Source organism: Caretta caretta, chromosome 4 (genome assembly GCF_965140235.1).
Source record: "Caretta caretta isolate rCarCar2 chromosome 4, rCarCar1.hap1, whole genome shotgun sequence".
NCBI lineage: Eukaryota > Metazoa > Chordata > Testudines > Cheloniidae > Caretta > Caretta caretta.
In genome coordinates, this window is record NC_134209.1 from 103,158,526 (window position 1) to 103,185,809 (window position 27,284).

The 27,284-nt window shown below is 42.4% G+C and overlaps 2 protein-coding genes across 6 annotated transcripts in view; one reads left to right on the forward strand and one right to left on the reverse strand.

Moving 5' to 3' along the window:
• Positions 1–27,284, forward strand: part of CORIN (corin, serine peptidase) — a 331,431-nt gene that overhangs the window by 21,102 nt on the left and 283,045 nt on the right. The window lies entirely within an intron of this gene.
• LOC142068325 (uncharacterized) lies at positions 9,697–11,778 on the reverse strand. The gene is made up of 2 exons (XM_048848408.2): positions 10,845–11,778; positions 9,697–10,256 (listed from the first exon to the last, which is right to left on the reverse strand). Exons 1-2 carry the CDS (start codon positions 11,401–11,403, stop codon positions 10,102–10,104), a joined length of 714 nt encoding a protein of 237 aa, XP_048704365.2. The 5' UTR covers positions 11,404–11,778; the 3' UTR covers positions 9,697–10,101.

Genomic DNA, 27,284 nt, shown 5'->3' on the forward strand with positions numbered 1-27,284 from the left:
TGCCTGCACTGTTCAGTCTGTGACAGTTAGAAACATAGAACTGGAAGGGACCTCGAGAAGTCATCTAGTCCAGTCCCCTGCACTCAAGACAGGACTAAGAATTATCTAGACCACCCCTGACAGGTGTTTGTCCAACCTGTTCTTAAAAATCCCCAATGATGGAGATTCCACCACCTCCCTAGGCAATTTATTGCAGTGCTCAACCACTCTGACAGTTAGGAAATTTTTCCTAATGTCCAACCTAAACTGCCCTTGCTGCAATTTAAGCCCATTGCTTCTTGTCCTAACCTCTGAAGTTAAGAAGAACAATTTTTCTCCCTCCTCCTTGTAACAACCTTGTATGTACTTGAAAACTGTTGTTATGTCCCCTCTCAGTGTTCTCTTCTCCAGACTAAACAAACCCAGTTTTTTCAATCTTCCCTCACAGGTCATATTTTCTAGCAGGATGGATTTGATTTAAATCATGATTTAAATCACTAGTCAGGAAGACTCAATTTAATCATGGATTTCTACATAAAAGTGCATTCTTGTTGGTTGTTATAACCTTAATACATAATCTCCACAGCTCAGAGATAGATGTTTATTTCATTTTTAGAAGGTACACACTATACATTTTTAAGTGATTTATTTTGAAAACTTTTCAGATTAGTTTTACACTATATCAGAAAATGAATGATTGATTATTTCATTTTCCAAAGGTAACTGAAGCAGATATTTATGAAGTCATTGGGAGGTGAAGTATCTCCAATTCAACAGGTTAATCATAAATCTTTGGAGGATTTTCTTGCCACGCTGTATTAGGAGGAGAACATCAACAGACAGACATTTAAATTGTTTTATTTAACTAAAACAACAATGTTATGTAGTCTGGATTTTTTCTTCAACAGCAAATATATATTATTTTAACAAAACAAGCATATGAATTTTTGAATTTAGTTAAACATTCAAGTTTTTTAAAATCAGGTTTGTATTTGTTAAAAAAGTGTTTTAGTAAAATAGCTAAATGAAATATTAAAAGAACAAAACAAAAACAAAAAACCAACAAAAATTAAATAGACTATGTCAGCCAAGTCAACATGAGAAACTTAAAATATTGGCTTCTGCAGCTAACTCAGTTGTGTTCACCTTCATTTTCCTGTTCATAATCTGGAAAAGAAAAACAAGCTTTCCTGCTTTTTCAGGTTCCAAACAATTTCTCAATTTCGAACGAATTAGTCCAAAGGAAGAAAATATTCTTTCTACACTGGCAGAAGAAGCTACTGCTGTTAAAAGTGAGCTTATCATTTCAACAGTCTCTGAATCCAAGTGCTTAAGTGACTTCCACCCATTCACTGGTGTGCCTTGCTTTAGAACATCATCAGCAAACATATGTTTCTTGAATGGTTCACTCTTAGCTCTGAAGTTTATTATAGTTGGCATTATGGAAGGATGATTGCTGGATGTCCATGTCATAGCCAACTCCTCTTCTTGAGCAGTTAAGGTTTGACCCTCGTATCGAGTATTGAGAATATTTGCATGACAATGAGCTGAAGATATGCTTGTCCCATTCATTTTTTTTAATGCTTGTAATTTAACTCTGTCATTGCATATTTCTCTTTTTAAGATCTCACTCAGTTCCTTCCAAATTTCAGCAGTGTCAGCAAGAAAACAGCTATCTCCCTGCATTTTGTTCAAGGCTACAGAAATAGGCTTCAGGGTACTCAGCATGTGTTCAACATTTCTCTTAAGCCCAATGTTGAGAACTTTGGCTGTGACAGTGCCATCTATTTTTTCACAATTTTGTTCACAAACTGTCATCAGATTAGGCCAGTTCTTGATATAGTGCTCAAAACAGTCCACTACTGAGTTCCATCGCATGTCTTGTGGGAGAGTTAGCTTGGTTCCTCCCACTTTTTTCAGAGCAGCTGCTGCAAAGTGGTTGTTACAGAAGTATTTTGCAATTTCAACATTAGTCTTTATTTCTGGAACACTGAAGTCTTTGGCTAGGAGGTGCATCAAATGAGCACGGCAGCCGCATGTTATTAGCTTGGGACTCTCTTCTATATAATTTCTTCTCATCTTGGATACATTTGCAGCATTGTCTGTGACCAAGCTGTGTACTAGACATTTGAATTTTTTTCACAGTTTGTTATAGCGTTTACTTCTATTTCTTGTAAGTATTCTGCTGTGTGTGCATTTCCTGATGGATCAGTTGTTTCTGTAAGGAAGACATTCCCTTCTTCTGTTGTCACACAAGCACATACAACAGGATCATTATGGACATTGCTCCACCTATCAAGACTCAGGTTAACAATTTCACCCTCTAGACCTTTTGCACACTGCACATTTTCTCTTTCATACACTTTATCCAGCAATTTGCCTGCAACATCTGCTCTGTTGGGTGGACTGTATCCTGGTCTTAATGACTGAACCATGTTAATGAAATGTGGGTTCTCAATCATATGGAAAGGAGAGTTTCTTGCATAAACAATCCGGGCAATTTTTTCATCAATTACCTCTTTTTGTAATCTGCTGGTTCTTATCACAAAGTTATCTGTGGTTGTTTTGGGATGATAGGGATTTTTTTTCTTTTTGCTACAGGTGATATACTGTGGCCATGTTACATACTTGATGTTACTGAAACACTATCGCTGGCAGATAACTCTGAAACTATAGGAAATGATGGTGATCTTGAAGATCGATAGTCTTCAGAATCCTGTATGTTGAGGATGGATTCCCCGAAACAAAATAAGTCAGTGCTCATTTAGTGTTATTCATTGCATTCGCTGACACTCAGTACTACTTTAAAGGTGAAATTGTAAAAGGAAAATCTGCCTGTGACGTTGCACTCCATATGTTTTATGGAAATATGCTTTTGAGTTTGACTGTGATGAACTGGAATATGCTTTATGGAAAAGGTCTCTTGTAAGGTGTCATAACAAAGGTTATAAATTACTGAATATATTCCTCCTATTTGTATGCATGTATCATTCTTGTATCTGAAGCTAGAAATATGAAGTATAACTCTGAGGTCCTATTGTAATTATGCAAAGTATGGGCCATTAATGGTGGTTTAGAATCTTGATGGGTCCGGTCCCGTTGACTAGGACAATTGGTTGCAAATAGTTATTTACCTGCAAACTTTCCTGTGTACGTGTGGGCCGACCAGGAAGAATGGAGACGAGGTGACATGTGATCATGTCACATGATACAGGAATCCATCTTAATCCTTGTGCTTTTTCATTGATGCAGTGGGGGTGGGGACAAGCACAGACAAAAGATTCCTGCCTATTGCCAAAGCTATAAAAAGGGGTGGAGCAGGACAAAAGAGGCTGCCAGTCATGAGAAAACCCCTGCTTACCAACTGAGATGTCTGCTGGAACTAATAAGGACTGTACCAGAGGAAGGGATTGAGCCCAGACTAGGAAGGAGTCCAGTCTGTGAAAGAAGTTTATTGGAATATCTCTGAGGATGAGATATTACCGATAATCAGTTTCTTAATGTATTAGGCTTAGACTTGTGTGTTTTTGCTTTATTTTGCTTGGTGACTTACTTTGTTCTGTCTGTTATTACTTGAAACCACTTAAATTCTACTTTTTATACTTAATAAAATCACTTTTGTTTATTAATAAACCCAGAGTAAGTTATTAATACCTGGGGGAGCAAACAGCTGTGCATATCTCTCTATCAGTGCTACAGAGGGCGGACAGTTTATGAATTTACATTGTATAAGTTTTATACAGAGTAAAACAGATTTATTTGGGGTTTGGATCCCATTGAGAACTGGGTGTCTGGGTGCTGGAGACAGGTGACCTGGTGAGCTGTTTTCAGTTAAGGCTGCTGCTTTGGGGGCGTGGACCAGACCCTGTGTCTGTGTTGCAGCAGGCTAGCGGGTCTGGCTCAACAAGACAGGGTTCTGGAAGTCCCAAGCTGGCAGGGAAAACAGGCTCAGAGATAATTTCAGTACATCAGATGACAGTCCCAAGGGGGTCTCTGTGACTAACCGTGTCACACTGCCTATTTCAGCTATTTATTTTTTAATCACAACTGCATCTAAAATGATAGTACCACAGAGTAACAACTATATTTTTTGCTCAAACATGAGAGAATTCAAGAATAGTCCAGAAGGAAGACAGGCAGCCCTTAAGAAAGAAGTATGAAATAAAAAAGTTCCTGCATGTTCAGACATGTTCTTTCATCATCTTCAACACAGGTTCCTCCTGAGAAGGAACACTACTCATGATGTTGTTTCGTTTGGGAAACCAGGCCTTGTATTTCTTTGTTGTACTGTTTGCATTTTGCACACATGCCTGTCTTACCCATAGGAAGAGAAACTTCACTAAAATATTCCCAAACTGGGTCTCTTTTACAGCCTGCTGCCATTATAGGTTTTCCCTTCTAGTGAGAGAAGGGTATGGTAGATCTCAAATCAATGAAGGCTACACTCAAAGACCTCAAGAAATCTGGAATACGCTGCTCAAACAGTTTCACTTTTGTTTCTGCTGCCTGTCCCTCCCTTCTTACATTCATCTCCAGACTTCTTCTCCTTGTCCAGTTCTATTCCGCCCCCAACAATCTTCTATTCATTGAACTTTTTGAAACTTTGCACTTTTAGAGAGAGGTAAGGGATTGACTCTGTGTACACAAATTTGCAGAGGGACAATAGGGTTGAAGTCTGTTATTTCTCATCTCTATCTCTTATTTAAAAACATTTTTGCTGTTAACAAGCATTTTATCTTTGAAGACACAAATCAACAGTAAGCATCTCTGATGGTATCTTCTAGACTGAGCACTGAGTCCCATTGGGTAAATAGAAAGATTAATCTAAATCTATACAGAAGCCCCTGGAACCCCATCAAATTGGGTCCTTAATCCATGAACTATTGGAACTCATTTACAAAACTTTTCTTAAACGTTATATGAATATATTGTCTCAGATTATAGAATTAGAATTTATAATCCCTATTCCATGGTGAGATATCTTTGAGCTATAATGTATCTTAATTAAAAAACTATCTTTAGAAAGGTTTTTTCCTCAAAAAGCATTTTATCAAAAACATCTGATTTAAAAAAAAATCTGTGTTTTTTTTATTTTTATCCACTCTGTTTTCTAGACCTTTAATCATTTTTGTTGCTCTTCTCATGACTTTCTCCAATTTGTCCACATCTTTCCTGAAATGTGGCCCCCAGAACTGGACACAATACTCCAGCTGAGGCCTAATCAGCGAGGAGTAGAGTGGAAGAATTACTTCTCATGTCTTGCTTACAACACTCCTGCTGATACATCCCAGAATGACGTTTGCTTTTTTTGCAACAGGGTTACACTGTTGACTCACATTTAGCTTGTTATCCACTATGATCCCCAGATCCCTTTCCGCTGTACTCCTTCCTAGGCAGTCATTTCCCATTTTGTATGTGTGCAACTGATTGTTCCTTCCTAGGTGGAGTACTTTGCATTTGTCCTTATTGAATTTCATCCTGTTTACTTCAGACCATTTCTCCAGTTTGTCCAGATCATTTTGAATTTTAATCCTATCCTCCAAAGCGCTTGCAACCCCTCCCAGCGTGGTATCGCCTGCAAACTTTATAAGTGTAATTTCTATGCCATTATCTAAATCATTGATGAATATATTGAACAGAACCGGACCCAGAACTGATCCCTGCGGGACCCCACCTGTTATGCCCTTCCAGCTTGACTGTGAACCTGTAAAGAACCTGATAACTACTCTCTGGGAATGACTTTCTAACCAGTTATGCACCCACCTTATAGTAGCTCCATCTAGGTTGTATTTCCATAGTTTGTTTATGAGAAGGTCATGTGAGACCGTATCAAAAGCCTTACTAAAGTCAAGATATTCCACACTACCGGTTCCCCCCTATCCACAAGGCTTGTTACCCAGTCAAAGAAAGCTATCAGGTTGGTTTGACACGATTTGTTCTTGAGAAATCCATGCTGACTATTATTTGTCACTTTATTATCTTCTAGGTGTTTATAAATTGATTTCTTAATTATTTGCTCCATTATCATTCTGGGTACAAAAGTTAAGCTGACTGGTCTGTAATCCCCCAGGTTGTCTTTATTTCCCTTTTTGGAGATGGACACTATATTTGCCCTTTTCCAGTTTTCCATGACTTTTCAAAGATAATTGCTAATGGTTCAGATATCTCTTCAGTGAGCTCCTTCAATATTCTAGGATGGATTTCATCAGGCCCTGATGATTTGAAGATCTCATAAAATCTTAGCCTCTTCATGTTCTATAGCACTTTCAATTCTGAGGTCATAATACTGTATGGTTTGTTTAAATCCATACTTCCCACAGAGGCTCCAGTTCAGACGCTTGGTGCCCTCATTGTGTCTGTTCATATATTTTCTCTCAGGGTATGTCTACACTACGGAATAAGGTCGAATTTATGGAAGTCGTTTTTTTAGAAATCGGTTTTATATATTCGAGTGTGTGTGTCCCCACAGAAAATGCTCTAAGTGCATTAAGTGCATTAACTCGGCGGAGTGCTTCCACAGTACCGAGGCTAGAGTCGACTTCCGGAGCATTGCACTGTGGATAGCTATCCCACAGTTCCCGCAGTCTCCGCTGCCCATTGGAATTCTGGGTTGAGATCCCAATGCCTGATGGGGCTAAAACATTGTCGCGGGTGGTTCTGGGTACATATCGTCAGGCCCCCGTTCCCTCCCTCCCTCCGTGAAAGCAAGGGCAGGCAATCGTTTCGTGCCTTTTTTCCTGAGTTACCTGTGCAGGTGCCATACCACGGCAAGCATGGAGCCTGCTCAGGTAACCGTCACCCTATGTCTCCTGGGTGCTGGCAGACGCGGTACGGCATTGCTACACAGTAGCAGCAACCCCTTGCCTTGTGGCAGCAGACGGTACAGTACGACTGGTAGCTGTCATCGTCATGTCCGAGGTGCTCCTGGCCACGTCGGCTGGGAGCGCCTGGGCAGACATGGGTGCAGGGACTAAATTTGGAGTGACTTGACCAGGTCATTCTCTTTAGTCCTGCAGTCAGTCCTATTGAACCGTCTTATGGTGAGCAGGCAGGCGATACGGATTGCTAGCAGTCGTACTGTACCATCTTCTGTAAGCTGTGTCCTCAGTCGCCCCTCCCTGCATCAGAGCAACGGCAAACAATCGTGCATCTGAGAGTGCTGTCCAGAGCAGTCACAATGGAGCACTCTGATGGGGCTAAAACATTGTCGTGGGTGGTTCTGGGTACATATTGTCAGGCCACCGTTCCCTCCCTCCCTCCGTGAAAGCAAGGGCAGACAATCGTTTCGCGCCTTTTTTCCTGAGTTACCTGTGCAGACGCCATACCACGGCAAGCATGGAGCCCACTCGGGTAACCGTCACCCTATGTCTCCTGGGTGCTGGCAGATGTGGTACGGCATTGCTACACAGTAGCAGCAACCTACTTGGCAGCAGATGGTGCAATACGACTGGTAGCCGTCCTCGTCGTGTCCGAGGTGCTCCTGGCCAAGTCGGCTGGGAGCGCCTGGGCAGACATGGGCGCAGGGACTAAATTTGGAGTGACTTGACCAGGTCATTCTCTTTAGTCCAGCAGTCAGTCCTATTGAACCGTCTTATGGTGAGCAGGCAGGCGATACGGATGGCTAGCAGTCGTATTGTACCATCTTCTGCCGGGCAGGCAAGAGATGAGGATGGCTAGCAGTCGTATTGTACCATCTTCTGCCGGGCAGGCAAGAGATGAGGATGGCTAGCAGTCGTACTGTACCATCTTCCGCGGAGCAGCCAAGAGATGTGGATGGCATGCAGTCCTTCTGCACTGTCTGCTGCCAGCCAAAGATGTAAAAGATAGATGGAGTGGATCAAAACAAGAAATAGACCAGATTTGTTTTGTACTCATTTGCCTCCTCCCCTGTCTAGGGGACTCTTTCTTCTAGGTCACACTGCAGTCACTCACAGAGAAGGTGCAGCGAGGTAAATCTAGCCATGTATCAATCAGAGGCCAGGCTAACCTCCTTGTTCCAATAAGAACAATAAGGTGCACCATTTCTTATTGGAACCCTCCGTGAAGTCCTGCCCGAAATACTCCTTGATGTAAAGACACCCCCTTTGTTGATTTTAGCTCCCTGAAGCCAACCCTGTAAGCCGTGTCATTAGTCGCCCCTCCCTCCGTCAGAGCAACGGCAGACAATCGTTCCGCGCCTTTTTTCTGTGCGGACGCCATACCAAGGCAAGCATGGAGGCCGCTCAGCTCACTTTGGCAATTAGGAGCACATTAAACACCACACACATTATCCAGCAGTATATGCAGCACCAGAACCTGGCAAAGCGATACCGGGCGAGGAGGCGACGTCAGCGCGGTCACGTGAGTGATCAGGACATGGACACAGATTTCTCTGAAAGCATGGGCCCTGCCAATGCATGCATCATGGTGCTAATGGGGCAGGTTCATGCTGTGGAACGCCGATTCTGGGCTCGGGAAACAAGCACAGACTGGTGGGACCGCATAGTGTTGCAGGTCTGGGACGATTCCCAGTGGCTGCGTAACTTTCGCATGCGTAGGGGCACTTTCATGGAACTTTGTGACTTGCTTTCCCCTGCCCTGAGGCGCATGAATACCAAGATGAGAGCAGCCCTCACAGTTGAGAAGCGAGTGGCGATAGCCCTGTGGAAGCTTGCAACGCCAGACAGCTACCGGTCAGTTGGGAATCAATTTGGAGTGGGCAAATCTACTGTGGGGGCTGCTGTGATGCAAGTAGCCCACGCAATCAAAGATCTGCTGATATCAAGGGTAGTGACCCTGGGAAATGTGCAGGTCATAGTGGATGGCTTTGCTGCAATGGGATTCCCTAACTGTGGTGGGGCCATAGACGGAACCCATATCCCTATTTTGGCACCGGAGCACCAAGCCACCGAGTACATAAACTGCAAGGGGTACTTTTCGATAGTGCTGCAAGCTCTGGTGGATCACAAGGGACGTTTCACCAACATCAACGTGGGATGGCCGGGAAAGGTACATGACGCTCGCATCTTCAGGAACTCTGGTCTGTTTCAAAAGCTGCAGGAAGGGACTTTATTCCCAGAGCAGAAAATAACTGTTGGGGATGTTGAAATGCCTATATGTATCCTTGGGGACCCAGCCTACCCCTTAATGCCATGGCTCATGAAGCCGTACACAGGCAGCCTGGACAGTAGTCAGGAGCTGTTCAACTACAGGCTGAGCAAGTGCAGAATGGTGGTAGAATGTGCATTTGGACGTTTAAAGGTGCGCTGGCGCAGTTTACTGACTCGCTTAGACCTCAGCGAAACCAATATTCCCACTGTTATTATTGCTTGCTGTGTGCTCCACAATATCTGTGAGAGTAAGGGGGAGACATTTATGGCAGGGTGGGAGGTTGAGGAAATCGCCTGGCAGCCAGACACCAGGGCGGTTAGAAGAGCACAGGAGGGCGCGGTACGCATCAGAGAAGCTTTGAAAACCAGTTTCATGACTGGCCAGGCTACGGTGTGAAAGTTCTGTTTGTTTCTCCTTGATGAAACCCTCCGCCCCTTGGTTCACTCTACTTCCCTGTAAGCTAACCACCCGCCCCTCCTCCCTTCAATCACCGCTTGCAGAGGCAATAAAGTCATTGTTGCTTCACATTCATGCATTCGTTATTCATTCATCACACAAATAGGGGGATGACTACCAAGGTATCCCAGGAGGGGTGGTGGAAGAGGGAAGTAAAATGCCACACAGCACTTTAAAAGTTTACAACTTTAAAATTTATTGAATGACAGCCTTCTTTTTTTTGGGCAATCCTCTGTGGTGGAGTGGCTGGTTGGCCGGAGGCCCCCCCCACCGCTCTTGGGCGTCTGGGTGTGGAGGCTATGGAACTTGGGGAGGAGGGCGGTTGGTTACACAGGGGCTGTAGTGGCAGTCTGTGCTCCAGCTGCCTTTGCTGCAGCTCAACCACACACTGGAGCATACTGGTTTGGTCCTCCAGCAGCCTCAGCATTGAATCCTGCCTCCTCTCATCACGCTGCCGCCACCTTTGAGCTTCAACCCTGTCTTCAGCCCGCCACTTACACTCTTCAGCCCGCCACTTACTCTCTTCAGCCCGCCACCTCTCCTCCCGGTCATTTTGTGCTTTCCTGCACTCTGACATTATTTGCCTCCACGCATTCGTCTGTGCTCTGTCAGTGTAGGAGGACAGCATGAACTCGGAGAACATTTCATCGCTAGTGCGTTTTTTTTTTTCTTTCTAAGCTTCACTAGCCTCTGGGAAGGAGAAGATCCTGTGATCATTGAAACACATGCAGCTGGTGGAGAAAAAAAAAGGGACAGCGGTATTTAAAAAGACACATTTTATAAAACAGTGGTTACACTCTTTCAGGGTAAACCTTACTGTTAACATTACATACATAGTACATGTGCTTTCGTTACAAGGTCGCATTTTGCCTCCCCCCACCGCGTGGCTACCCCCTCAACCTTCCCCCCTCCCTGTGGCTAACAGCGGGGAACATTTCTGTTTAGCCACAGGCAAACAGCCCAGCAGGAATGGGCTCCTCTGAGTGTCCTCTGAAGAAAAGCACTCTATTTCAACCAGGTGACCATGAATTATATCTCACTCTCCTGAGGATAACACAGAGAGATAAAGAACGGATGTTGTTTGAACGCCAGCAAACATACACTGCAATGCTTTGTTGTACAATGATTCCCGAGTACGTGTTACTGGCCTGGAGTGGTAAAGTGTCCTACCATGAAGGACGCAATAAGGCTGCCCTCCCCAGAAACCTTTTGCAAAGGCTTTGGGAGTACATCCAGGAGAGCCGCGAATGCCAGGGCAAAGTAATCCTTTCACATGCTTGCTTTTAAACCATGTATAGTATTTTAAAAGGTACACTCACCAGAGGTCCCTTCTCCACCTGCTGGGTCCAGGAGGCAGCCTTGGGTGGGTTCGGGGGGTACTGGCTCCAGGTCCAGGGTGAGAAACAGTTCCTGGCTGTCGGGAAAACCGGTTTCTCCACTTGCTTGCTGTGAGCTATCTTCTTCGTCCCCAAAACCTGCTTCCGTATTGCCTCCATCTCCATTGAAGGAGTCAAACAACACAGCTGGGGTAGTGGTGGCTGAACCCCCTAAAATGGCATGCAGCTCATCATAGAAGTGGCATGTTTGGGGCTCTGACCCGGAGCGGCCGTTCGCCTCTCTGGTTTTCTGGTAGGCTTGCCTCAGCTCCTTAAGTTTCACGCGGCACTGCTTCGGGTCCCTGTTATGGCCTCTGTCCTTCATGCCCTGGGAAATTTTCACAAAGGTTTTGGCATTTCGAAAACTGGAACAGAGTTCTGATAGCACGGATTCCTCTCCCCAAACAGCGATCAGATTCCGTACCTCCCGTTCGGTCCATGCTGGAGCTCTTTTGCGATTCTGGGACTCCATCATGGTCACCTGTGCTGATGAGCTCTGCATGGTCACCTGCAGCTTGCCACGCTGGCCAAACAGGAAATGAGATTCAAAAGTTCGCGGTTCTTTTCCTGTCTACCTGGCCAGTGCATCTGAGTTGAGAGTGCTGTCCAGAGCGGTCACAATGGAGCACTCTGGGATAGCTCCCGGAGGCCAATACCGTCGAATTGTGTCCACAGTACCCCAAATTCGAGCTGGCAAGGCCGATTTAAGCGCTAATCCACTTGTCGGGGTGGAGTAAGGAAATTGATTTTAAGAGCCCTTTAAGTCAAAATAAAGGGCTTCATCGTGTGGATGGGTTCAGGTTTACATTGATTTAATGCTGCTAAATTTGACCTAAAGTCCTAGTGTAGACCAGGGCTCAGCCAAGCTCCTGTAGGCACTCGACACATGCTCCATCATCTCTTCCTTTTCAAAACACATTCTGCAGTTTGGGGAACAGTTCTGTTGGTCAATTGTGTTTCAACAGTAGTTAAGCCTGAAGAACTGCTCTTGTGCACTCATAATGAGGCTCTCTGTCTCTTTTTTTTGAGGTATCTTTCTACAAGCCATGAGTTTGTTAATCTTCAATCATGAATGCATTTGATCTCTCTCCACCACTGTCTGTGCACTGATTTCTGCATAAGTCTTTCAAGTCTTTCTTTGGTGATTTGCTTTCTCCTTTCTTGGACTGGGATGTATGCTCGACCATTGATTGTTACTGCAACCAGATGATCTTTCACTCTGGTTGACTCTTGATATTATATTCTTCATTGTCAGTTGTTTCCTCCACAGATAGCAGACCTTTTCAGATTGTCAAATCTTGTTCACGTCTGGATTAATATTCATTATTCTATAAGTAACATACAGAGAGGGGAGGTAAGTAAACTTACTTACCAATTCTGTGCTACAGAACTCCTCTATCTGACTTAAAGTATTTTCACAGATCATGAATTCATATTTTTGCAAGAGACTGGATTTTCTATGGGAAGCCTCTAAATACTAAGTGGAAATTATAATAGGATTCACTTTCTTTCCCTTCTTATAAATCCAGTACCAGTCTTTCTTATAAGACAGTTATGCACGTGCGCACACACACACATTTAGTAGTTTCAAAATTTCTTTTTACTGAATAACGTTCCAAAGATAAAGTGTTACAGCACAGCAGTTTCAATGTACCCTAGCTAGACTAACATCACTAACTACAGATGTGTTATTTCCCTTTAAAATGAAGAATATAACCTGTGGTCTAAGCCCTAATTATATATATAATATATATATTAAAATACCTTCCAAAATAAATACAGGGATTGGGACTTCTAACAATATGAGACCTTCTGGTTTCACATAAGCTCACCCTGGATATTTTGACAATTAAATAAAGCATTTAGTTGTATTACATAACCAATTGTTTCAGCATCCACACAATTGAGCACAGACACAACTTTAAGAAAAACTGTAAATTACTGTAGTTGTTAGGCTCGCACACTGTCTTTGGTTCAAAGACATAATACACCTCATGAAGACATTTGGCCTCCAGTGTACAAGTCTTCCTTCATGGTGTTTTCTTAGTCTCAATCTCACTGACTCCTGCAAAGAAACTGTATTGTGATCCAACCCACAGATTCAATTTGGGTTACCCTGTAAGCTTTGTCTTCTCCTTGAAGAGCTGGGCTGGATCTGACTGGTGCTCAAAATGGCTGCAGTTTCGTACCTCTGACAGGACTCACTACTGATTGGCCAGGAGCCTCCAGCTTCTAACTAAGGGTGTTACTCCTGGGGGAATTCTGTGCCACTATGCAGTGCAGAATTTGTGTAAAATTAATGTTTCGCATAGAATTTCCTTTTTCCCTTGCTGAAATGAGCTGCAGAGCTGCTGGCTACCACTAGAGGTCGCTGGACCTGGCCAAGCCCAGTTCCCTAATTTGTAAATTAGGAAGAGGGGGAGGAGGAACTGGAGGGTTCCCAGCAGCTGCAGTTCCTGGCATGCTCCGAAGGAAGGAGGTGGTGTGCTGGAAACTCCATACAAGCCTGGGACCTAGCAACGGGCTGTCTCTCTCCCTCTGGATCCCTGGGCTCTGCGGGGATAGGGGGTGCGGGTGTCTGGACTGGGGGGTGCCCTATGGCTGGGCTCTGGGGGTAGGGGTGCGGGTGTCTGACCCCCCAGATAGGCTCTGAGGAAGAGGGGGCAGAGAAACAAGAACTAGGGTTGTAGGGGTTTCTTTAACTCTCTACTCCTGGGGGAATTTTTTTGTTACCTGTATTGTTACAGATATAGTTGCTGACAGGTATTTTGAAATACATTTACCAAAATAATTGAAACTAGCATGATTATATCGTATTAGTTTGACAAATAAAATATGCAGATTTTTTCAGAATTTTAAAATATTGTGTGCAGAATTTTTTGGTGCAGAATTCCCCCAGGAGTAGGGTGTATGTGTGTTCATGCAAGAATGTCTTTCCTTAATGAAGCCTTCCATACCAGCTTCAGAACAGCTCCTGAGCATGGTGAACAACTTCCTGCACTCAGTCTAGTGTGCTGAAATAGCAACTATTTGTTTGCAGTCACTGCCACCTTGCCTGGGAATGTTTCCATATCAACTCAGAGCAAGTTGGAAGAGTAGCTATAATTACAGCAATAAGGTTTTTGGCTGAACACCAGGAAATAAGAAACAGAAAAGGGGGTCACATATACATCACCAGGAGATTTCTTGTTTAGATGTCAATTTTTTTCTTTCCTCTTGATCAATCCAGCAGTCTACCGTACAACTAGTTACCGCCCACATATTAATGGCTTTGATCAAATTCTTCAAGTTGTTTTGTCCTTAGAGTGGTTTTTATTAACCTGTAATAGTCTTTCTTTGACTTATGTTGAACTCAAACAGTTCCCTGATTCCAAGGTACTTGTAGGGGCCATGCTGAGAGATCTTGGATAGTATCTTCATTAACTTGTATGTTATCTGATTGTACAAGTTTGCCCCTCTTCTGACGCACATTTAGTCAAGCCAACTAGTAGCTTTATATCTTCACTAAACTTTTCTACATGTCATCAATCTCTGTATCTCCTTTTGTGGCTGTCCATGTAGTTTCAGATCATCCACGTACAACAATTGGTTAACTGGTTGTTGCTCTTTGCTGATCTGCAATTTATATTCTTGAACATCCATGTCAGCAGCAGCATTGCTATCCTGAAAAGCGTTGGTGATAAGGAATCCTCTTGAAAGATTTTCTTTTTCAATTTGGATCTCATCAGAGTCCCTTCCAGATAGAGTCAAGTAGGAAGGTGGGAAACTACAGCAGGAGTCCACCCGATTTAGCCTTAGTCAATTTTCTCCTTTATTTAATACATTTTCAGACTGAATTGTTGTCACTTATATTTTCTGGTTATAAACATATGACATACAATAAGACAGATAAGATGGAACAGGTAGGGGCCCAAATTACCAAGTTCTGTGGTACTGGGAAGCTCTCCAAGATGGTTGTCTCAGTCTCTGGACTGGGTCCTCCAACTTGGGCCTTCGTTCACTTTTCCTTTTTATACATTAATTTATCCTTCTATATCATCTAACATTTCATGTACCCGGCAGTACATTTACTCAGTCTTTCATAATTTGATGTTGTTACAAGTCCTTAACATTATATCAACTATACTTTTACCATTTAACATACATTGTCATAAACCATTAACATTTAACTAACAAAACGTAACACTTCTTTTCTACCATTCAGCTGTTTTCTTCATATTTTAATATCTTTGTTCAGTATACTTGCAACATCCTAAATTATTCATTAACATAACCTTTATTTTTCTTATTTGAATAGGAAAGTTATGCAGAACAACATGCCCTAACATCAGCATATGCTTAACTTTTTCAAGCGACTTTTTGCTCTATGTTGAGCACCATGTTTGTAAATCACATACAAGCCTTGTTAGCAATTTTGCCTGTTGCATTTTGAGGGACTTTATTCACTTTAGGGCCTTGTCAAGGTTCCTCCTCCACTCTGAACTCTAGGGTACAGATGTGGGGACCTGCCTGAAAAACCTCCTAAGCTTATCTTTACCAGCTTAGGTCAAAACTTCCCCAAGGTACAAAATATTCCACCCGTCGTCCTTGGATTGGCCGCTACCACTACCAAACTAATACTGGTTACTGGGGAAGAGCTGTTTGGACGCGTCTTTCCCCCCAAAATACTTCCCAAAACCTTGCACCCCACTTCCTGGACAAGGTTTGGTAAAAAGCCTCACCAATTTGCCTAGGTGACTACAGACCCAGACCCTGGGATCTTAAGAACAATGAACAATCCTCCCAACACTTGCACCCCCCCTTTCCTGGGAAATGTTGGATAAAAAGCCTCACCAATTTGCACAGGTGACCACAGACCCAAACCCTTGGATCTGAGAACAATGAAAAAGCATTCAGTTTCTTACAAGAAGACTTTTAATAAAAATAGAAGTAAATAGAAAGAAAGAAATCCCCCCTGTAAAATCAGGATGGTAGATATCTTACAGGGTAATTAGATTCAAAAACATAGAGAACCCCTCTAGGCAAAACCTTAAGTTACAAAAAAGATACACAGACAGAAGTAGTTATTCTATTCAGCACAATTCTTTTCTCAGCCATTTAAAGAAATCATAATCTAACACATACCTAGCTAGATTACTTACTAAAAGTTCTAAGACTCCATTCCTGGTCTATCCCCGGCAGAAAACCAGCATATAGACAGACCCACAGACCCTTTGTTTCTCTCCCTCCTCCCAGCTTTTGAAAGTATCTTGTCTCCTCATTGGTCATTTTGGTCAGGTGCCAGCGAGGTTACCTTTAGCTTCTTAACCCTTTACAGGTGAGAGGAGCTTTCCCCTGGCCAGGAGGGATTTCAAAGGGGTTTACCCTTCCCTTTATATTTATGACAGGCCTAGATGTTTATTTTTTCCCCAACAGAATGTTCCTGTTGTTAACCATAGATCGCTGCAGAAAGGAAACGATCTTTGGATGAATCTTGTGCATTTTCAGTGTCTTGATGATCCACGAATGTCATATGCTTTTTGGTAGTTTATCCACACTATCTCTAAATTTTTCATTTTGTTTTGTATCTTCTGTGATTCTCTTGTAAAGCCTGATGTGATCTTTTGTCCCTTGAATGTTTACCTTTTTGCTCAGGAAGCAGCATTCCATGCGAGCTAGCACTATCTGGATCTCCTTTGCCAAAATTGCTGTTAGAAGTTTCCACATAGTTGGTAAACACATGATTGGCCTGTAATTCATAGGATCACTGTGTCCTTCTTCTGTTTTTGCATGAGGATGATTCTCCCTGTCACTATCCATCCTGGGCATCTGTTCTTCAAACATTTATTAAGTTATTCAAATAAACAATCATGGAGAGTTGTTAGGTGTTTCAGCCAGAATCCATGCACCCCAGCTGTCTGGGTGCTTTCCAATTTTTCATTCCTCTCAGTACCTCATCTATTTATTTCTTTGATATTCCTGCATCGTCTTCTATTGTGTGATTTTTTAATTTCTCACATTTTTAATCCAGCCCTCTGTCTGATTATGTTGTACATTCTCATACCAGATTTCCTTCCAGTAGCTTCCACATTACTTACTAGCTTTCTATTTTTTCCGATTTTCCTATTCCGCTTTTAATGCCCATCAGATCAAAGAATCTCTTAGAGTCTCTCATGAAGAGTCTGTTCTCTGTCTGATACTGAACGCTTTGTGCTGAATATCTTTCAAGTCTATGACTAAGTGTGATCCCTTTCTGTTTACATTGTTCCTTCACAACACTCGCATCCCTTTCATTCAGCTGATATTTCATCTCCAGGGTTGTTCGCTTCTGTCTTCTCTTCAAATGATGTTTCTTAAATTCACCCAATAGGCTGATATCTTGATGTTAAAGCTTAATCTTATCACCATCATCTTCTTACTATTAGTGTTACTGTAGTGCCTAAGACCCCTAATCATGGTCCAGGACATCATTGTGCTAGGTTTGGTGCAAATATACAACAAGGTCGCACACCTTTACCTTTCAGAGGGGTAAGCCGTGTTAGTCTGTATCCGCAAAAACAATGAGTCTTTGTGGCACCTTAGAGACTAACAAATTTATTTGGGCATAAGCTTTCGTGGTATATAACCCACTTCATTAGATGCATGGAGTGGAAAATACAGTAAACAGGTATAAATATAGAGCACATGAAAAGATGGGAGTTGCCTTACCAAGTGGGGAGTCAGTGCTAACGAGGCCAATTCAATTAGGGTGGATGTAGCCCATTCCCAACAGTTGACAAGAAGGGGTGAATATCAACAGAGGGAAAATTACTTTTTGTAGCACTAATGAGGCCTCTCTAAGGTGCCACCAGGACTCCTCGTTGTTTTTACACCTTTACCTGCAGCTGTTACAGACAAGGAAAGAGCCTAGAATTTGAGTTAGTTTGTCACCAATTCAAGTACTTTGTAGGCCAAAATTGTGTTGAAAATTCAGCAAGATCAGGTTGTAAGACTTTTGAAGCATCCATGGCTATCTGTCTAACTGCAAGTTACTCTGACTCCTACAATTTACTGATTCCATAACACACGTGCATTGTACAGTGTTGAGAAAATCATACTTAACAAATCATTGCACTTTGTGATAAAAGGTGTTCAGCAGTGCTTCCCTTGAGAGGAAAACCAATTCCCAAGTTCTCTGATAAATGTCCTCTTTCTTCCTTCTCCATTATAAATTTTGGAAAGGGCTGAGTAATTGGATTTTATGGAAATTAGGAGATATGCCTGGCTCACAGTATAAAACGTATGGAGATCATGATAGTCATTAGTACAACCTGGCGCTATTTACCATGGAGACTGCCACACTGAGATATATAACTAGGTATAGTGATTCTAATTCTAGCCTATACTATGGGATTATAAACCAGTTAGCCTAACCTTGTTACCTGGAAAGATACTGAAACAAATTATTAAACAATCAGTTTGTAAGCACCTAGAAGATAATAAGGCAATAAGTAATAGTCAACGTGGATTTGTCGAGAACAAATCATGCCAAATCAACCTAATTTTCTTCTTTGACAGGGTTACTGGCCTAGTGGATGGATGCGGGGAGGAGGGGGGAAGAAGAGTAGTAGACGTGATATATTCTTATTTTAGTAAGTCTTTTGACGCAGTCCCACATGACATTCTCACAAGCAAACTAAAGAAATGTAGATGAACGAAGGTGAGTGCATAACTAATTGAAAGACTGTTAAATGGTTCACTGTCAAACTGGGAGGATGTATCTAGTGGGGTCCCACAGGGGTCTGTCTTGGGTCCAGTGCTTTTCAACATATTCATTCATGACTTGCATAATGGAGTGGAAAGGATGCTTATAAAATGTGTGGATGACACCAAGCTGGGAGGAGTTGCAAGCACTTTGGAGGACAGATTAGGATTCAAAATGACATTGATAAATTGGAGAATTGGCCTGAAATAAACAAGATGAAATTCAATAAAGACAAGTACAAAGCTCTGCACTTAGGAAGGAAAAATCAAATGCACTACTACAAAATGAGGAAAACCTGGCTAGGCAATAGTACCGCAGAAAAAAGATCTGGGATTATAGTGGGTAACAAATTGAATATGAGCCAAACAATTTGATGCAGTTGCAAAAAGTTAATATAATTCTGAGGTGTATTAACAGGAGTGTTGTATGTAAGACATGGGAGGTAATTGTTCTATCCAGCACTAGTGAGGCCTCAGGTGGAGTATTGTATCCTCTTTTGGGCTGCACACTTTAAGAAAGATGTGGACAAATTGGAGAAAATCCAGAGGAAAGCAGCAAAAATGATAAAAGGTTTAGAAAACGTGATCTGTGAGGAAAGGGTAAAAAACTGGGTATTTTTAGTCTCTAAAAGAAGGCTGAGGAGGGGCCTGATCAAAGAGGACAGCGATCAGTTGTTCTCTATGTCCATTGAAAGTAGGACAAGAAGGAATCAGCTTAATCTGCAGCAAGGGAGATTTAGGTTAGATATCAGTAAAAACTGCCAAATTATGAGCATAGTTAAACACTGTAATAGACTTCCAAGGGAGGTTATGGAATCCCTATCATTGGAGGTTTTGAGGAAGAAGTGGGATAAACACCTGTAAGGGATGGTCTAGGTTTACTTGGTCCTGCCTTAGCACAGGGGGCTGGATTAGACCTCTCAAGGTCCCTTCCAGCCATACATTTCTATGATTCTGTCTTGCACTATGGCTATACTACGCTACCAACTCATTGTTGAAAAGAAGCAGTTAAAATAGTGGAACCAGTGCAGAGATATTACTCCTGGAAAAGGGGGTTTCCCAGGGGGCAGGGAATTGGCAGAACAGTTCTATGCCATCCACCCTCACAGCTCTCAGTGTAGAGCAATGATAGGGGGAGAGGTGCTGCATTCCTCAGGAGGGCTGCTCTAATTTATAATTAACTGCAGCAGCCTTCCTGAGGAATGTAGCACCTCTCCCCTACTACCTCTCTACACTGAGAGCTGTAAGGGTGGGTGGCATAAAGCTGTTCTGGCTTTATCTACATTGGAGACCAGATTAAACCAGTGCTCTGCTGGATACCCAGAAACCAAGGAAACTAAAAAGAGGGCAAATAGCCATCCTCCTCCCAGCCCTTTGCCCTATTTCATCCTGAGCTGTGCTGAGTTTAGCTTAGCTTCAGGTCAGATTTGAGGCCTGTAGTTTGAATTTTAATAACTTTCTGATTTCTAAACCAAGCCTTGGCATACATGCAGTATATTTGGGGTTTTTTTAGGTTTTTGTAAACATAAAATAGGTACTTACCTAAAGCTCTAAGAAGGCACTTACCATATATTAAACATACAGAAATACAGCAGCCTCTCTCCAGACCAGAAGGTAATGAAAAGAAACAGACTATAGCCACAGACTCCAGCCTCAGTGAGCACTTCCCAGCCGTCAGCTCACTTCTTCCTCAATAACAACCTGGGAAAAGCGATGCTCCTACACTGTTCCCTGACCAAAGTGTGGGGTGGTGTGCAGTTGGAGTTAATTCCAAAGTCTAAGGTCCCACAAAGAATAGCATACCAGCAGTTACCTCCCTTTTAAAAGGAGGGAGCTCCAGTTTGATTGCCTCTTCTCACAACAGGTGTAGCAGTATGGCATGGGGAGAGGGCCTGTCCCTTAAACAGGAAGATCCCAAGCCAGTTAGGACTTTATAGGTCAATATTAACACTCTGAGCTCAATTTGGTGATCCACAGGCTGCCTGTGCAGATCACAGAGCACTCTTGTTACGTGCTGGTGGTGGGAAACTACTTAACAAGCAAGTTACTGCCTTCTGAACTATTTTACATTTCTGAGTTGATTAAAGGTGTAGCCCTGTGTAGTGTACATTGCAGTTATGTAATCTTGAGGTGACAAAGTAATGGAAAATTGATCGCTAAGTTGAACATATGTTCTAACCCATGGAGTGGCCCCCAATCTTGCTCCCTGGCTGGAGCGCTGGAGTGGGGCAAGCCCCAGACCCCACTCCCCAGTGGGAGCTCAAGGGCTAGATTAAAATGGCTGGCGGGTTGGATTTGGCCAGCAGGCTGTAGTTGCCGAACCCTGCTCTAACACATAGTGAACACTGTATCACTCAAATGTCCCTCATTATAGTCCCAAAGTTACCTCTGTGACAAACACATTTGTTGAAAATTGTTTACATCAGAAATAAAGAATTTTGAAACTGAGGTTACAGGAAAAATATTTCAACTGAAGGAATGACTCCCACAGCATTTTGATTTTTTTGATGTCCCCCATTCTGTATCTTTCTTGTGCATTGTCCCCCACATTTGGTTCACAGTGGGCTGAGACCAGATGCAGGCAAAGTAGCAGAATGGGACAGAATGAGCCTTTCTCACTTGAGAGAGCCAGCTGCGCTGTGGACAGTGGGGATTAAAGGAGTGTTTTGGCTATCATCAGACTAGGTTTTTCTTGTAGACTGAATTAAAATTAGCTCATGCTTATTGCAAGTTTTATTTTCTTTATAGCAATCAATACAGGAAGAATGGAGCTCAGCTAAGTAGCAGTTAATAGCAGTTCAGTAGGAGAGAATGTTTTAGCCTGCAGTTTGATGTTTTAAGCATGCTATATATTCACAGCTGACACCTGTTTTGATATGGAAACTGATTAGGTTAAAGAAAAATGATTTTTATTACCGCACAAAATGAAGGTTAAGTTTTCAGACTACCAGTGAGCCCATAACTTAATTGAAAGAAACCCTCATTGGATCAACTTTTTATGACTCTTTGGTATTGTCATTACGAGTCTATATCTGTCTTATTTATACAGGGAAGTTTATGTACTCTCATGCTACAAAGGCATTTACAGTACTACTTCTTGCTACAACACCCTGTCCACCAGGTCAGCAATAGTTAAACAACATAACTTTGATCAGGACATGCAGGAGAAATAAACGCAGGCAAAGTGATGAATTTTTAAAGTGGAAGGCTGCAACTTTATTAGCTGTAGTGTGGGGAGAGACACCAAAACAAAACCAGGCATTTATTTGGGTCCAGTGCAGCGTTAAATGGTCTCCCTGTCAAATAACCAATATTCAGGGTCAGCCCCCTTCATCCTCACCGCTAGGATTCAGCCCATCCCCCAGCCTTCTCACCCTTTTCTCAGAAGGGGGAATGAATCATAGAATATCAGGGTTGGAAGGGACCTCAGGAGGTCATCTAGTCCAACCCCCTGCTCAAAGCAGGACCTATCCCCGACTAAATCATCCCAGCCAGGGCTTTGTTAAGCCTGACCTTAAAAACTTCTAGGGAAGGAGATTCCACCACCTCCCTAGGTAACCCATTCCAGTGTTTCACCACCCTCCTAGTGAAAAAGTTTTTCCTAATATCCAACCTAAATCTCCCCCACTGCAACTTGAGACCATTACTCCTTGTTCTGTCATCTGCTACGACTGAGAACAGTCTAGAGCCATCCTCTTCGGAGTCTAGAGAACAGTCTAGAGCCACCCCTTTCAGGTAGTTGAAAGCAGCTATCAAATCCCCCCTCATTCTTCTCTTCTGAAGACTAAACATCCCCAGTTCCCTCAGCCTCTCCTCATAAGTCATGTGTTCCAGTCCCCTAATCATTTTTGTTGCCCTTCGCTGGACTCTTTCCAATTTTTCCACATCCTTCTTGTAGTGTGGGGCCCAAAACTGGACACAGTACTCCAGATGAGGCCTCACCAATGTCGAATAGAGGGGAACGATCACGTCCCTCGATCTGCTGCAATGCCCCTACTTATACATCCCAAAATGCCATTGGCCTTCTTGGCAACAAGGGCACACTGTTGGCTCATATCCAACTTCTCGTCCACTGTAACCCCTAGGTCCTTTTCTGCAGAACTGCTGCCGAGCCATTCGGTCCCTAGTCTGTAGTGGTGCATTGGATTCTTCCGTCCTAAGTGCAGTGTTAGTCTCTAAGGTGCCACAAGTACTCCTTTTCTTTTTGCGAATACAGACTAACACGGCTGTTACTCTGAAACCTGTCACATGTATTCTGAGTGGGAAAGCCCTGAGCAGTCAAGCTTGCCCCTCCCTTGACCCCTTCTCTCAGGACTCCAGGGTTTGTCTTTCCCCTGTTGGTTCTATTGGATATATACCCCTTGCTGTGATGGGGGTGGCATTTATTCCTGAGGGTCAAGTAGTCGAAAGTTTTACTTTAGGACAAATTTTGGTGCATGAATTGACTAGATTGCCTAGGTAGGTTGTGGAAGCTCCTTTGCTGGAGGTTTTCAAAAGGAGGCTGGATAGCCATCTGTCTTGGATGGCTTACCCACAACAAATCATGCATATTGGCATGGGGTTAGACTAGATGACCCTTGTAGTCCCTTCTGACCTTATGATTCTAATTTCTGGCCCATCCCAAAGTTTGGGTGGTGGCAGGGAAGATAATGGCGTCAGGGATTCTATAATATAGCAAGTGGAATGCTTTTATAATTAACTCTATTGGACATAAGAACATAAAAATAGCCATACTGGGTCAGACCAATCCTCCATCTAGTCCAGTATTCTGTCTTCCGACAGTGGCCAATGCCAGGTGCTTCAGATGGAATGAAGAGAACATGCAATTATTGTGTGATCCATCCCCTGTCATCCACTCCCAGCTTTTGGAAGTCAGAGGTTAGGGATACCCAGAACATGGGGGTTGCATCCTTGGCCATCTTGGCTAATAACCATTGATGGACCTATCCTCCATCTACTTATCTAATTCTTTTTTGACCCCTGCTATAGTTTTGGCCTTCACACCATGCCCGGGTAATAAGTTCCACAGGTTGACTCTGTGTTATGTGAAGAAGTATTTCCTTTTGCTTGTTTGTTTTAAACCTGCTGCCTATTAATTTCATTGAGTGACCCCCTGGTTCTTGTGTTATGTGGAGGAGTAAATAACATTTCCTTATTCACTTTCTCCACACCATTCATGATTTTATTGACCTATCATATTTCCTCTTACTTGTCTCTTTTCAAAGCTGAAAAGGCCCAGTCTTTTTAATCAATATCCTCAAGTTTTCTCATTTGTGTTAGAGAATGGCCCTCTGTCAGAACAACCTCTAGTTATTTCACATTTTCCATATATGTGGGTGAATAAAAAACATAAAGATGCTCAACTGAAAGAAAACAAGTTTATTGAGTTTATTCCTGATGATTCACTGATGGTAATGTTAAATTAGTCTAGTGTTTCTGCTTGAGTAATAAGAACTCCTTCTGCAAGAGGAAAAACAGAACAGTCCTTTTTAGTTGTTTTATAAATATTTGCTTTGCTGTTATCACTATGCTAGCAATTAAGGGTCTTTTATAAAATTATCTCTTCAGCATTCAATTCCTGGGCAGTCACTGGATACAAATTTATATCTAATAATTCCGTAATATCCCATTAACATCTGTGAAAGTAGATTGTCAGTGAAATAGTTAGGATTTACTTTGGTTGCCTTTAGCAACTGAATTGTAATAAAGAAAATATCTAAAATATGTATTAGCAATAGGTAGATACGAAAACTATTAAATCAACATTTAAGATCTTTATAACCATTTTGACCATTACTGGTCATGCTTTTAAATATTTCTGATTCCTGTGATACATCTCTAGTACACAGATTCTTGCATACGATGGCTCACATAGATGTCAGTAGCACTCGGGTAATTGTCTCTCACAGAGACTGAGGAACACATGGTGAAGGGCTTTTAGAAGTTCATGTCTGCACTGGCATGACAGGTATGTCATAACATGTTTTAGGTCTCGCCTTACATGACTCTTCAGGCAACTGTACTATGGTGGCTGCAACTCTATTCTCATATTTTCACTTATATGCCACACAGCACAGAATAAAGAATTAAGATCTCATGTAGGACCAATGTTAAATCTCCTTTTCCCCACAAGGAAGAAAATTGAAAATTAGTTAAGTAAATTGATGGTCCTACACTGCTGGCTGTTTTCTCAGTTCTGTACGTGACTACAAAACTTTGTTATGATGTCTGATATTATATCTCCATTATTCTTAAGCTCAGCTTTTGGTACTGCCATGGGTCAGCATTTACACTGACTGCCAGTTACTTTTAGCAATTGGGCAATAGTTCCCACCATTGTCAGCTATACATGAAAGGTCTTTTATCTCCTGGAATAGCCGCAGTGAAGGACTTTATTACTATTGGAATACTATTCCCTCTTTGCCAGGGGATGATGTTGTGAAGTCCAAAACTATAACAGCATTAAAAAAAGAACTAAATACATGTTCATGGAGAATTAGGTGTCCGTCAATGGTTATGAGCCAGGATGATTTCAATAGGCTTTGCCTGGGACTTAAAAACTGAAATGATTAGTTTTTGAAGTGCACTTGCTGAACATTAGACCGCAAGTTCTGCTCATGGACTCTCATTGGTGAAGAATCTTGTGCATACTGTGCAGTAGATACAACCTAAAGAGTGCATTGCAGTAATTTAGCTGAGAGGTCACAAAAGCCTGGATTCTGGTCTTAGTCCAGAAAAAAGATTGCAACTTCTGAATATTTTGGGGTTAAAAAAGTACTCCTGGCCACTGATGAAACATTGGTTTCCATATTCAGTTTGTTGTGGCCTCTAAGTTGGGAGTCCTGTCAACTCACTCGGGAAAACCATATCAAAAGCTAGCAGTACCCCGGCCCCAAAGTGACAGCTTCAAATGCTCTCCTTGTCATGAAAGCAATATCTCTATCATCTGTAGCTTGACCTGCAACCTGAGCCAGACAATGCAACTGTGCTGAGACTGAATAACTGTGATAAGAAGAGGTAGCAATGCTTATTTGGGTATCATGAGTTACTGCTAATAACTCAGGCTATGCTGCTGCCATATCAGTTTTCGATGTTACTTTGAACAGCAATGGTGACACAAGAAATCTGTGTGGGATTCCATACTGGAGGGTTCTCAGTGCAGATGAGTAACATTACCCAGTGATGTTCAAAAGAAATAAATGGAACCACAGTCATGAAATCCTGGTAATTTCCTCCTGTCCATACAATTTGGTCACCCGCAACTCATAATCAATCGTATCAAAAACAGATGATAGCTCCTTTGTTATTTGGATGGGGAGTTGTCTCGCATCCATCTTGCACACCAGTATTGTTTGTGCCATTCTAGGACTGGATGGATTGGATGATGCCAAAGAATCCTATTCTAGATACTTGTCATCTGCAATCTTCTCAGCCACCTCCATAAAAGGGAGGGCTAAGCCTAGGACATAAATAAGTAAGACCTCTGTGTTAAGAAACAAAAAGAAAAGGAGTACTTGTGGCACCTTAGAGACTAACGAATTTATTTGAGCATGAGCTTTCGTGAGCTACAGCTCACTTCATCAGATGTTTACCGTGGAAACTGCAGCAGACTTTATATACACACAGAGAATATGAAACAATACCTCCTCCCACCCCACTGTCCTGCTGGTAATAGCTTATCTAAAGTGATCAACAGGTGGGCCATTTCCAGCACAAATCCAGGTTTTCTCACCCTCCACCTAAAAGTTGATCACTTTAGATAAGCTATTACCAGCAGGACAGTGGGGTGGGAGGAGGTATTGTTTCATATTCTCTGTGTGTATATAAAGTCTGCTGCAGTTTCCACGGTAAACATCTGATGAAGTGAGCTGTAGCTCACGAAAGCTCATGCTCAAATAAATTCGTTAGTCTCTAAGGTGCCACAAGTACTCCTTTTCTTTTTGCGAATACAGACTAACACGGCTGTTCCTCTGAAACCTGTGTTAAGAAACAGTTTCTTAAGCAGCAGTCAAACTTTGGTTTATGTCAGACAATCTGGTATCCTGTTCTCCACAAAAAGGCATTTATAACAGAAACTACCAGTGGGAGAACACTTAACCATTGGCATTTATATGGTGGGCAAAGATCCCAGTCATAGGTTATGGATTTCAGCTTCCCAGAGTCCCTTTCTATGTGTTTGGGGTAAGATACTGTCATGGTAATGGATGCATTTGTACTCTTGTGTCCTGTCACCGTCTCCCTCTATCAAGTGCAAAAGGGACAAACTTCAGTATGACTGGTTTCAGAGTAGCAGCTGTGTTAGTCTGTATCCACAAAAAAAAACATGAGTACTTGTAGCACCTTAGAGACTAACAAATTTATTAGAGCATAAGCTTTCGTGGGCTACAGCCCACTTCATCGGATGCATAACATGGAACGTATAGTAAGCAAATATATATAGATATATACAGATAAGTATATAAAGTATATATATATAAAGTATATAAAACCTGGATTTGTGCTGGAAATGGCCCACCTGATGATCACTTTAGATAAGCTATTACCAGCAGGACAGTGGGGTGGGAGGAGGTATTGTTTCATATTCTCTGTGTATATATAAAGTCTGCTGCAGTTTCCACGGTATACATCTGATGAAGTGAGCTGTAGCTCTCGAAAGCTCAT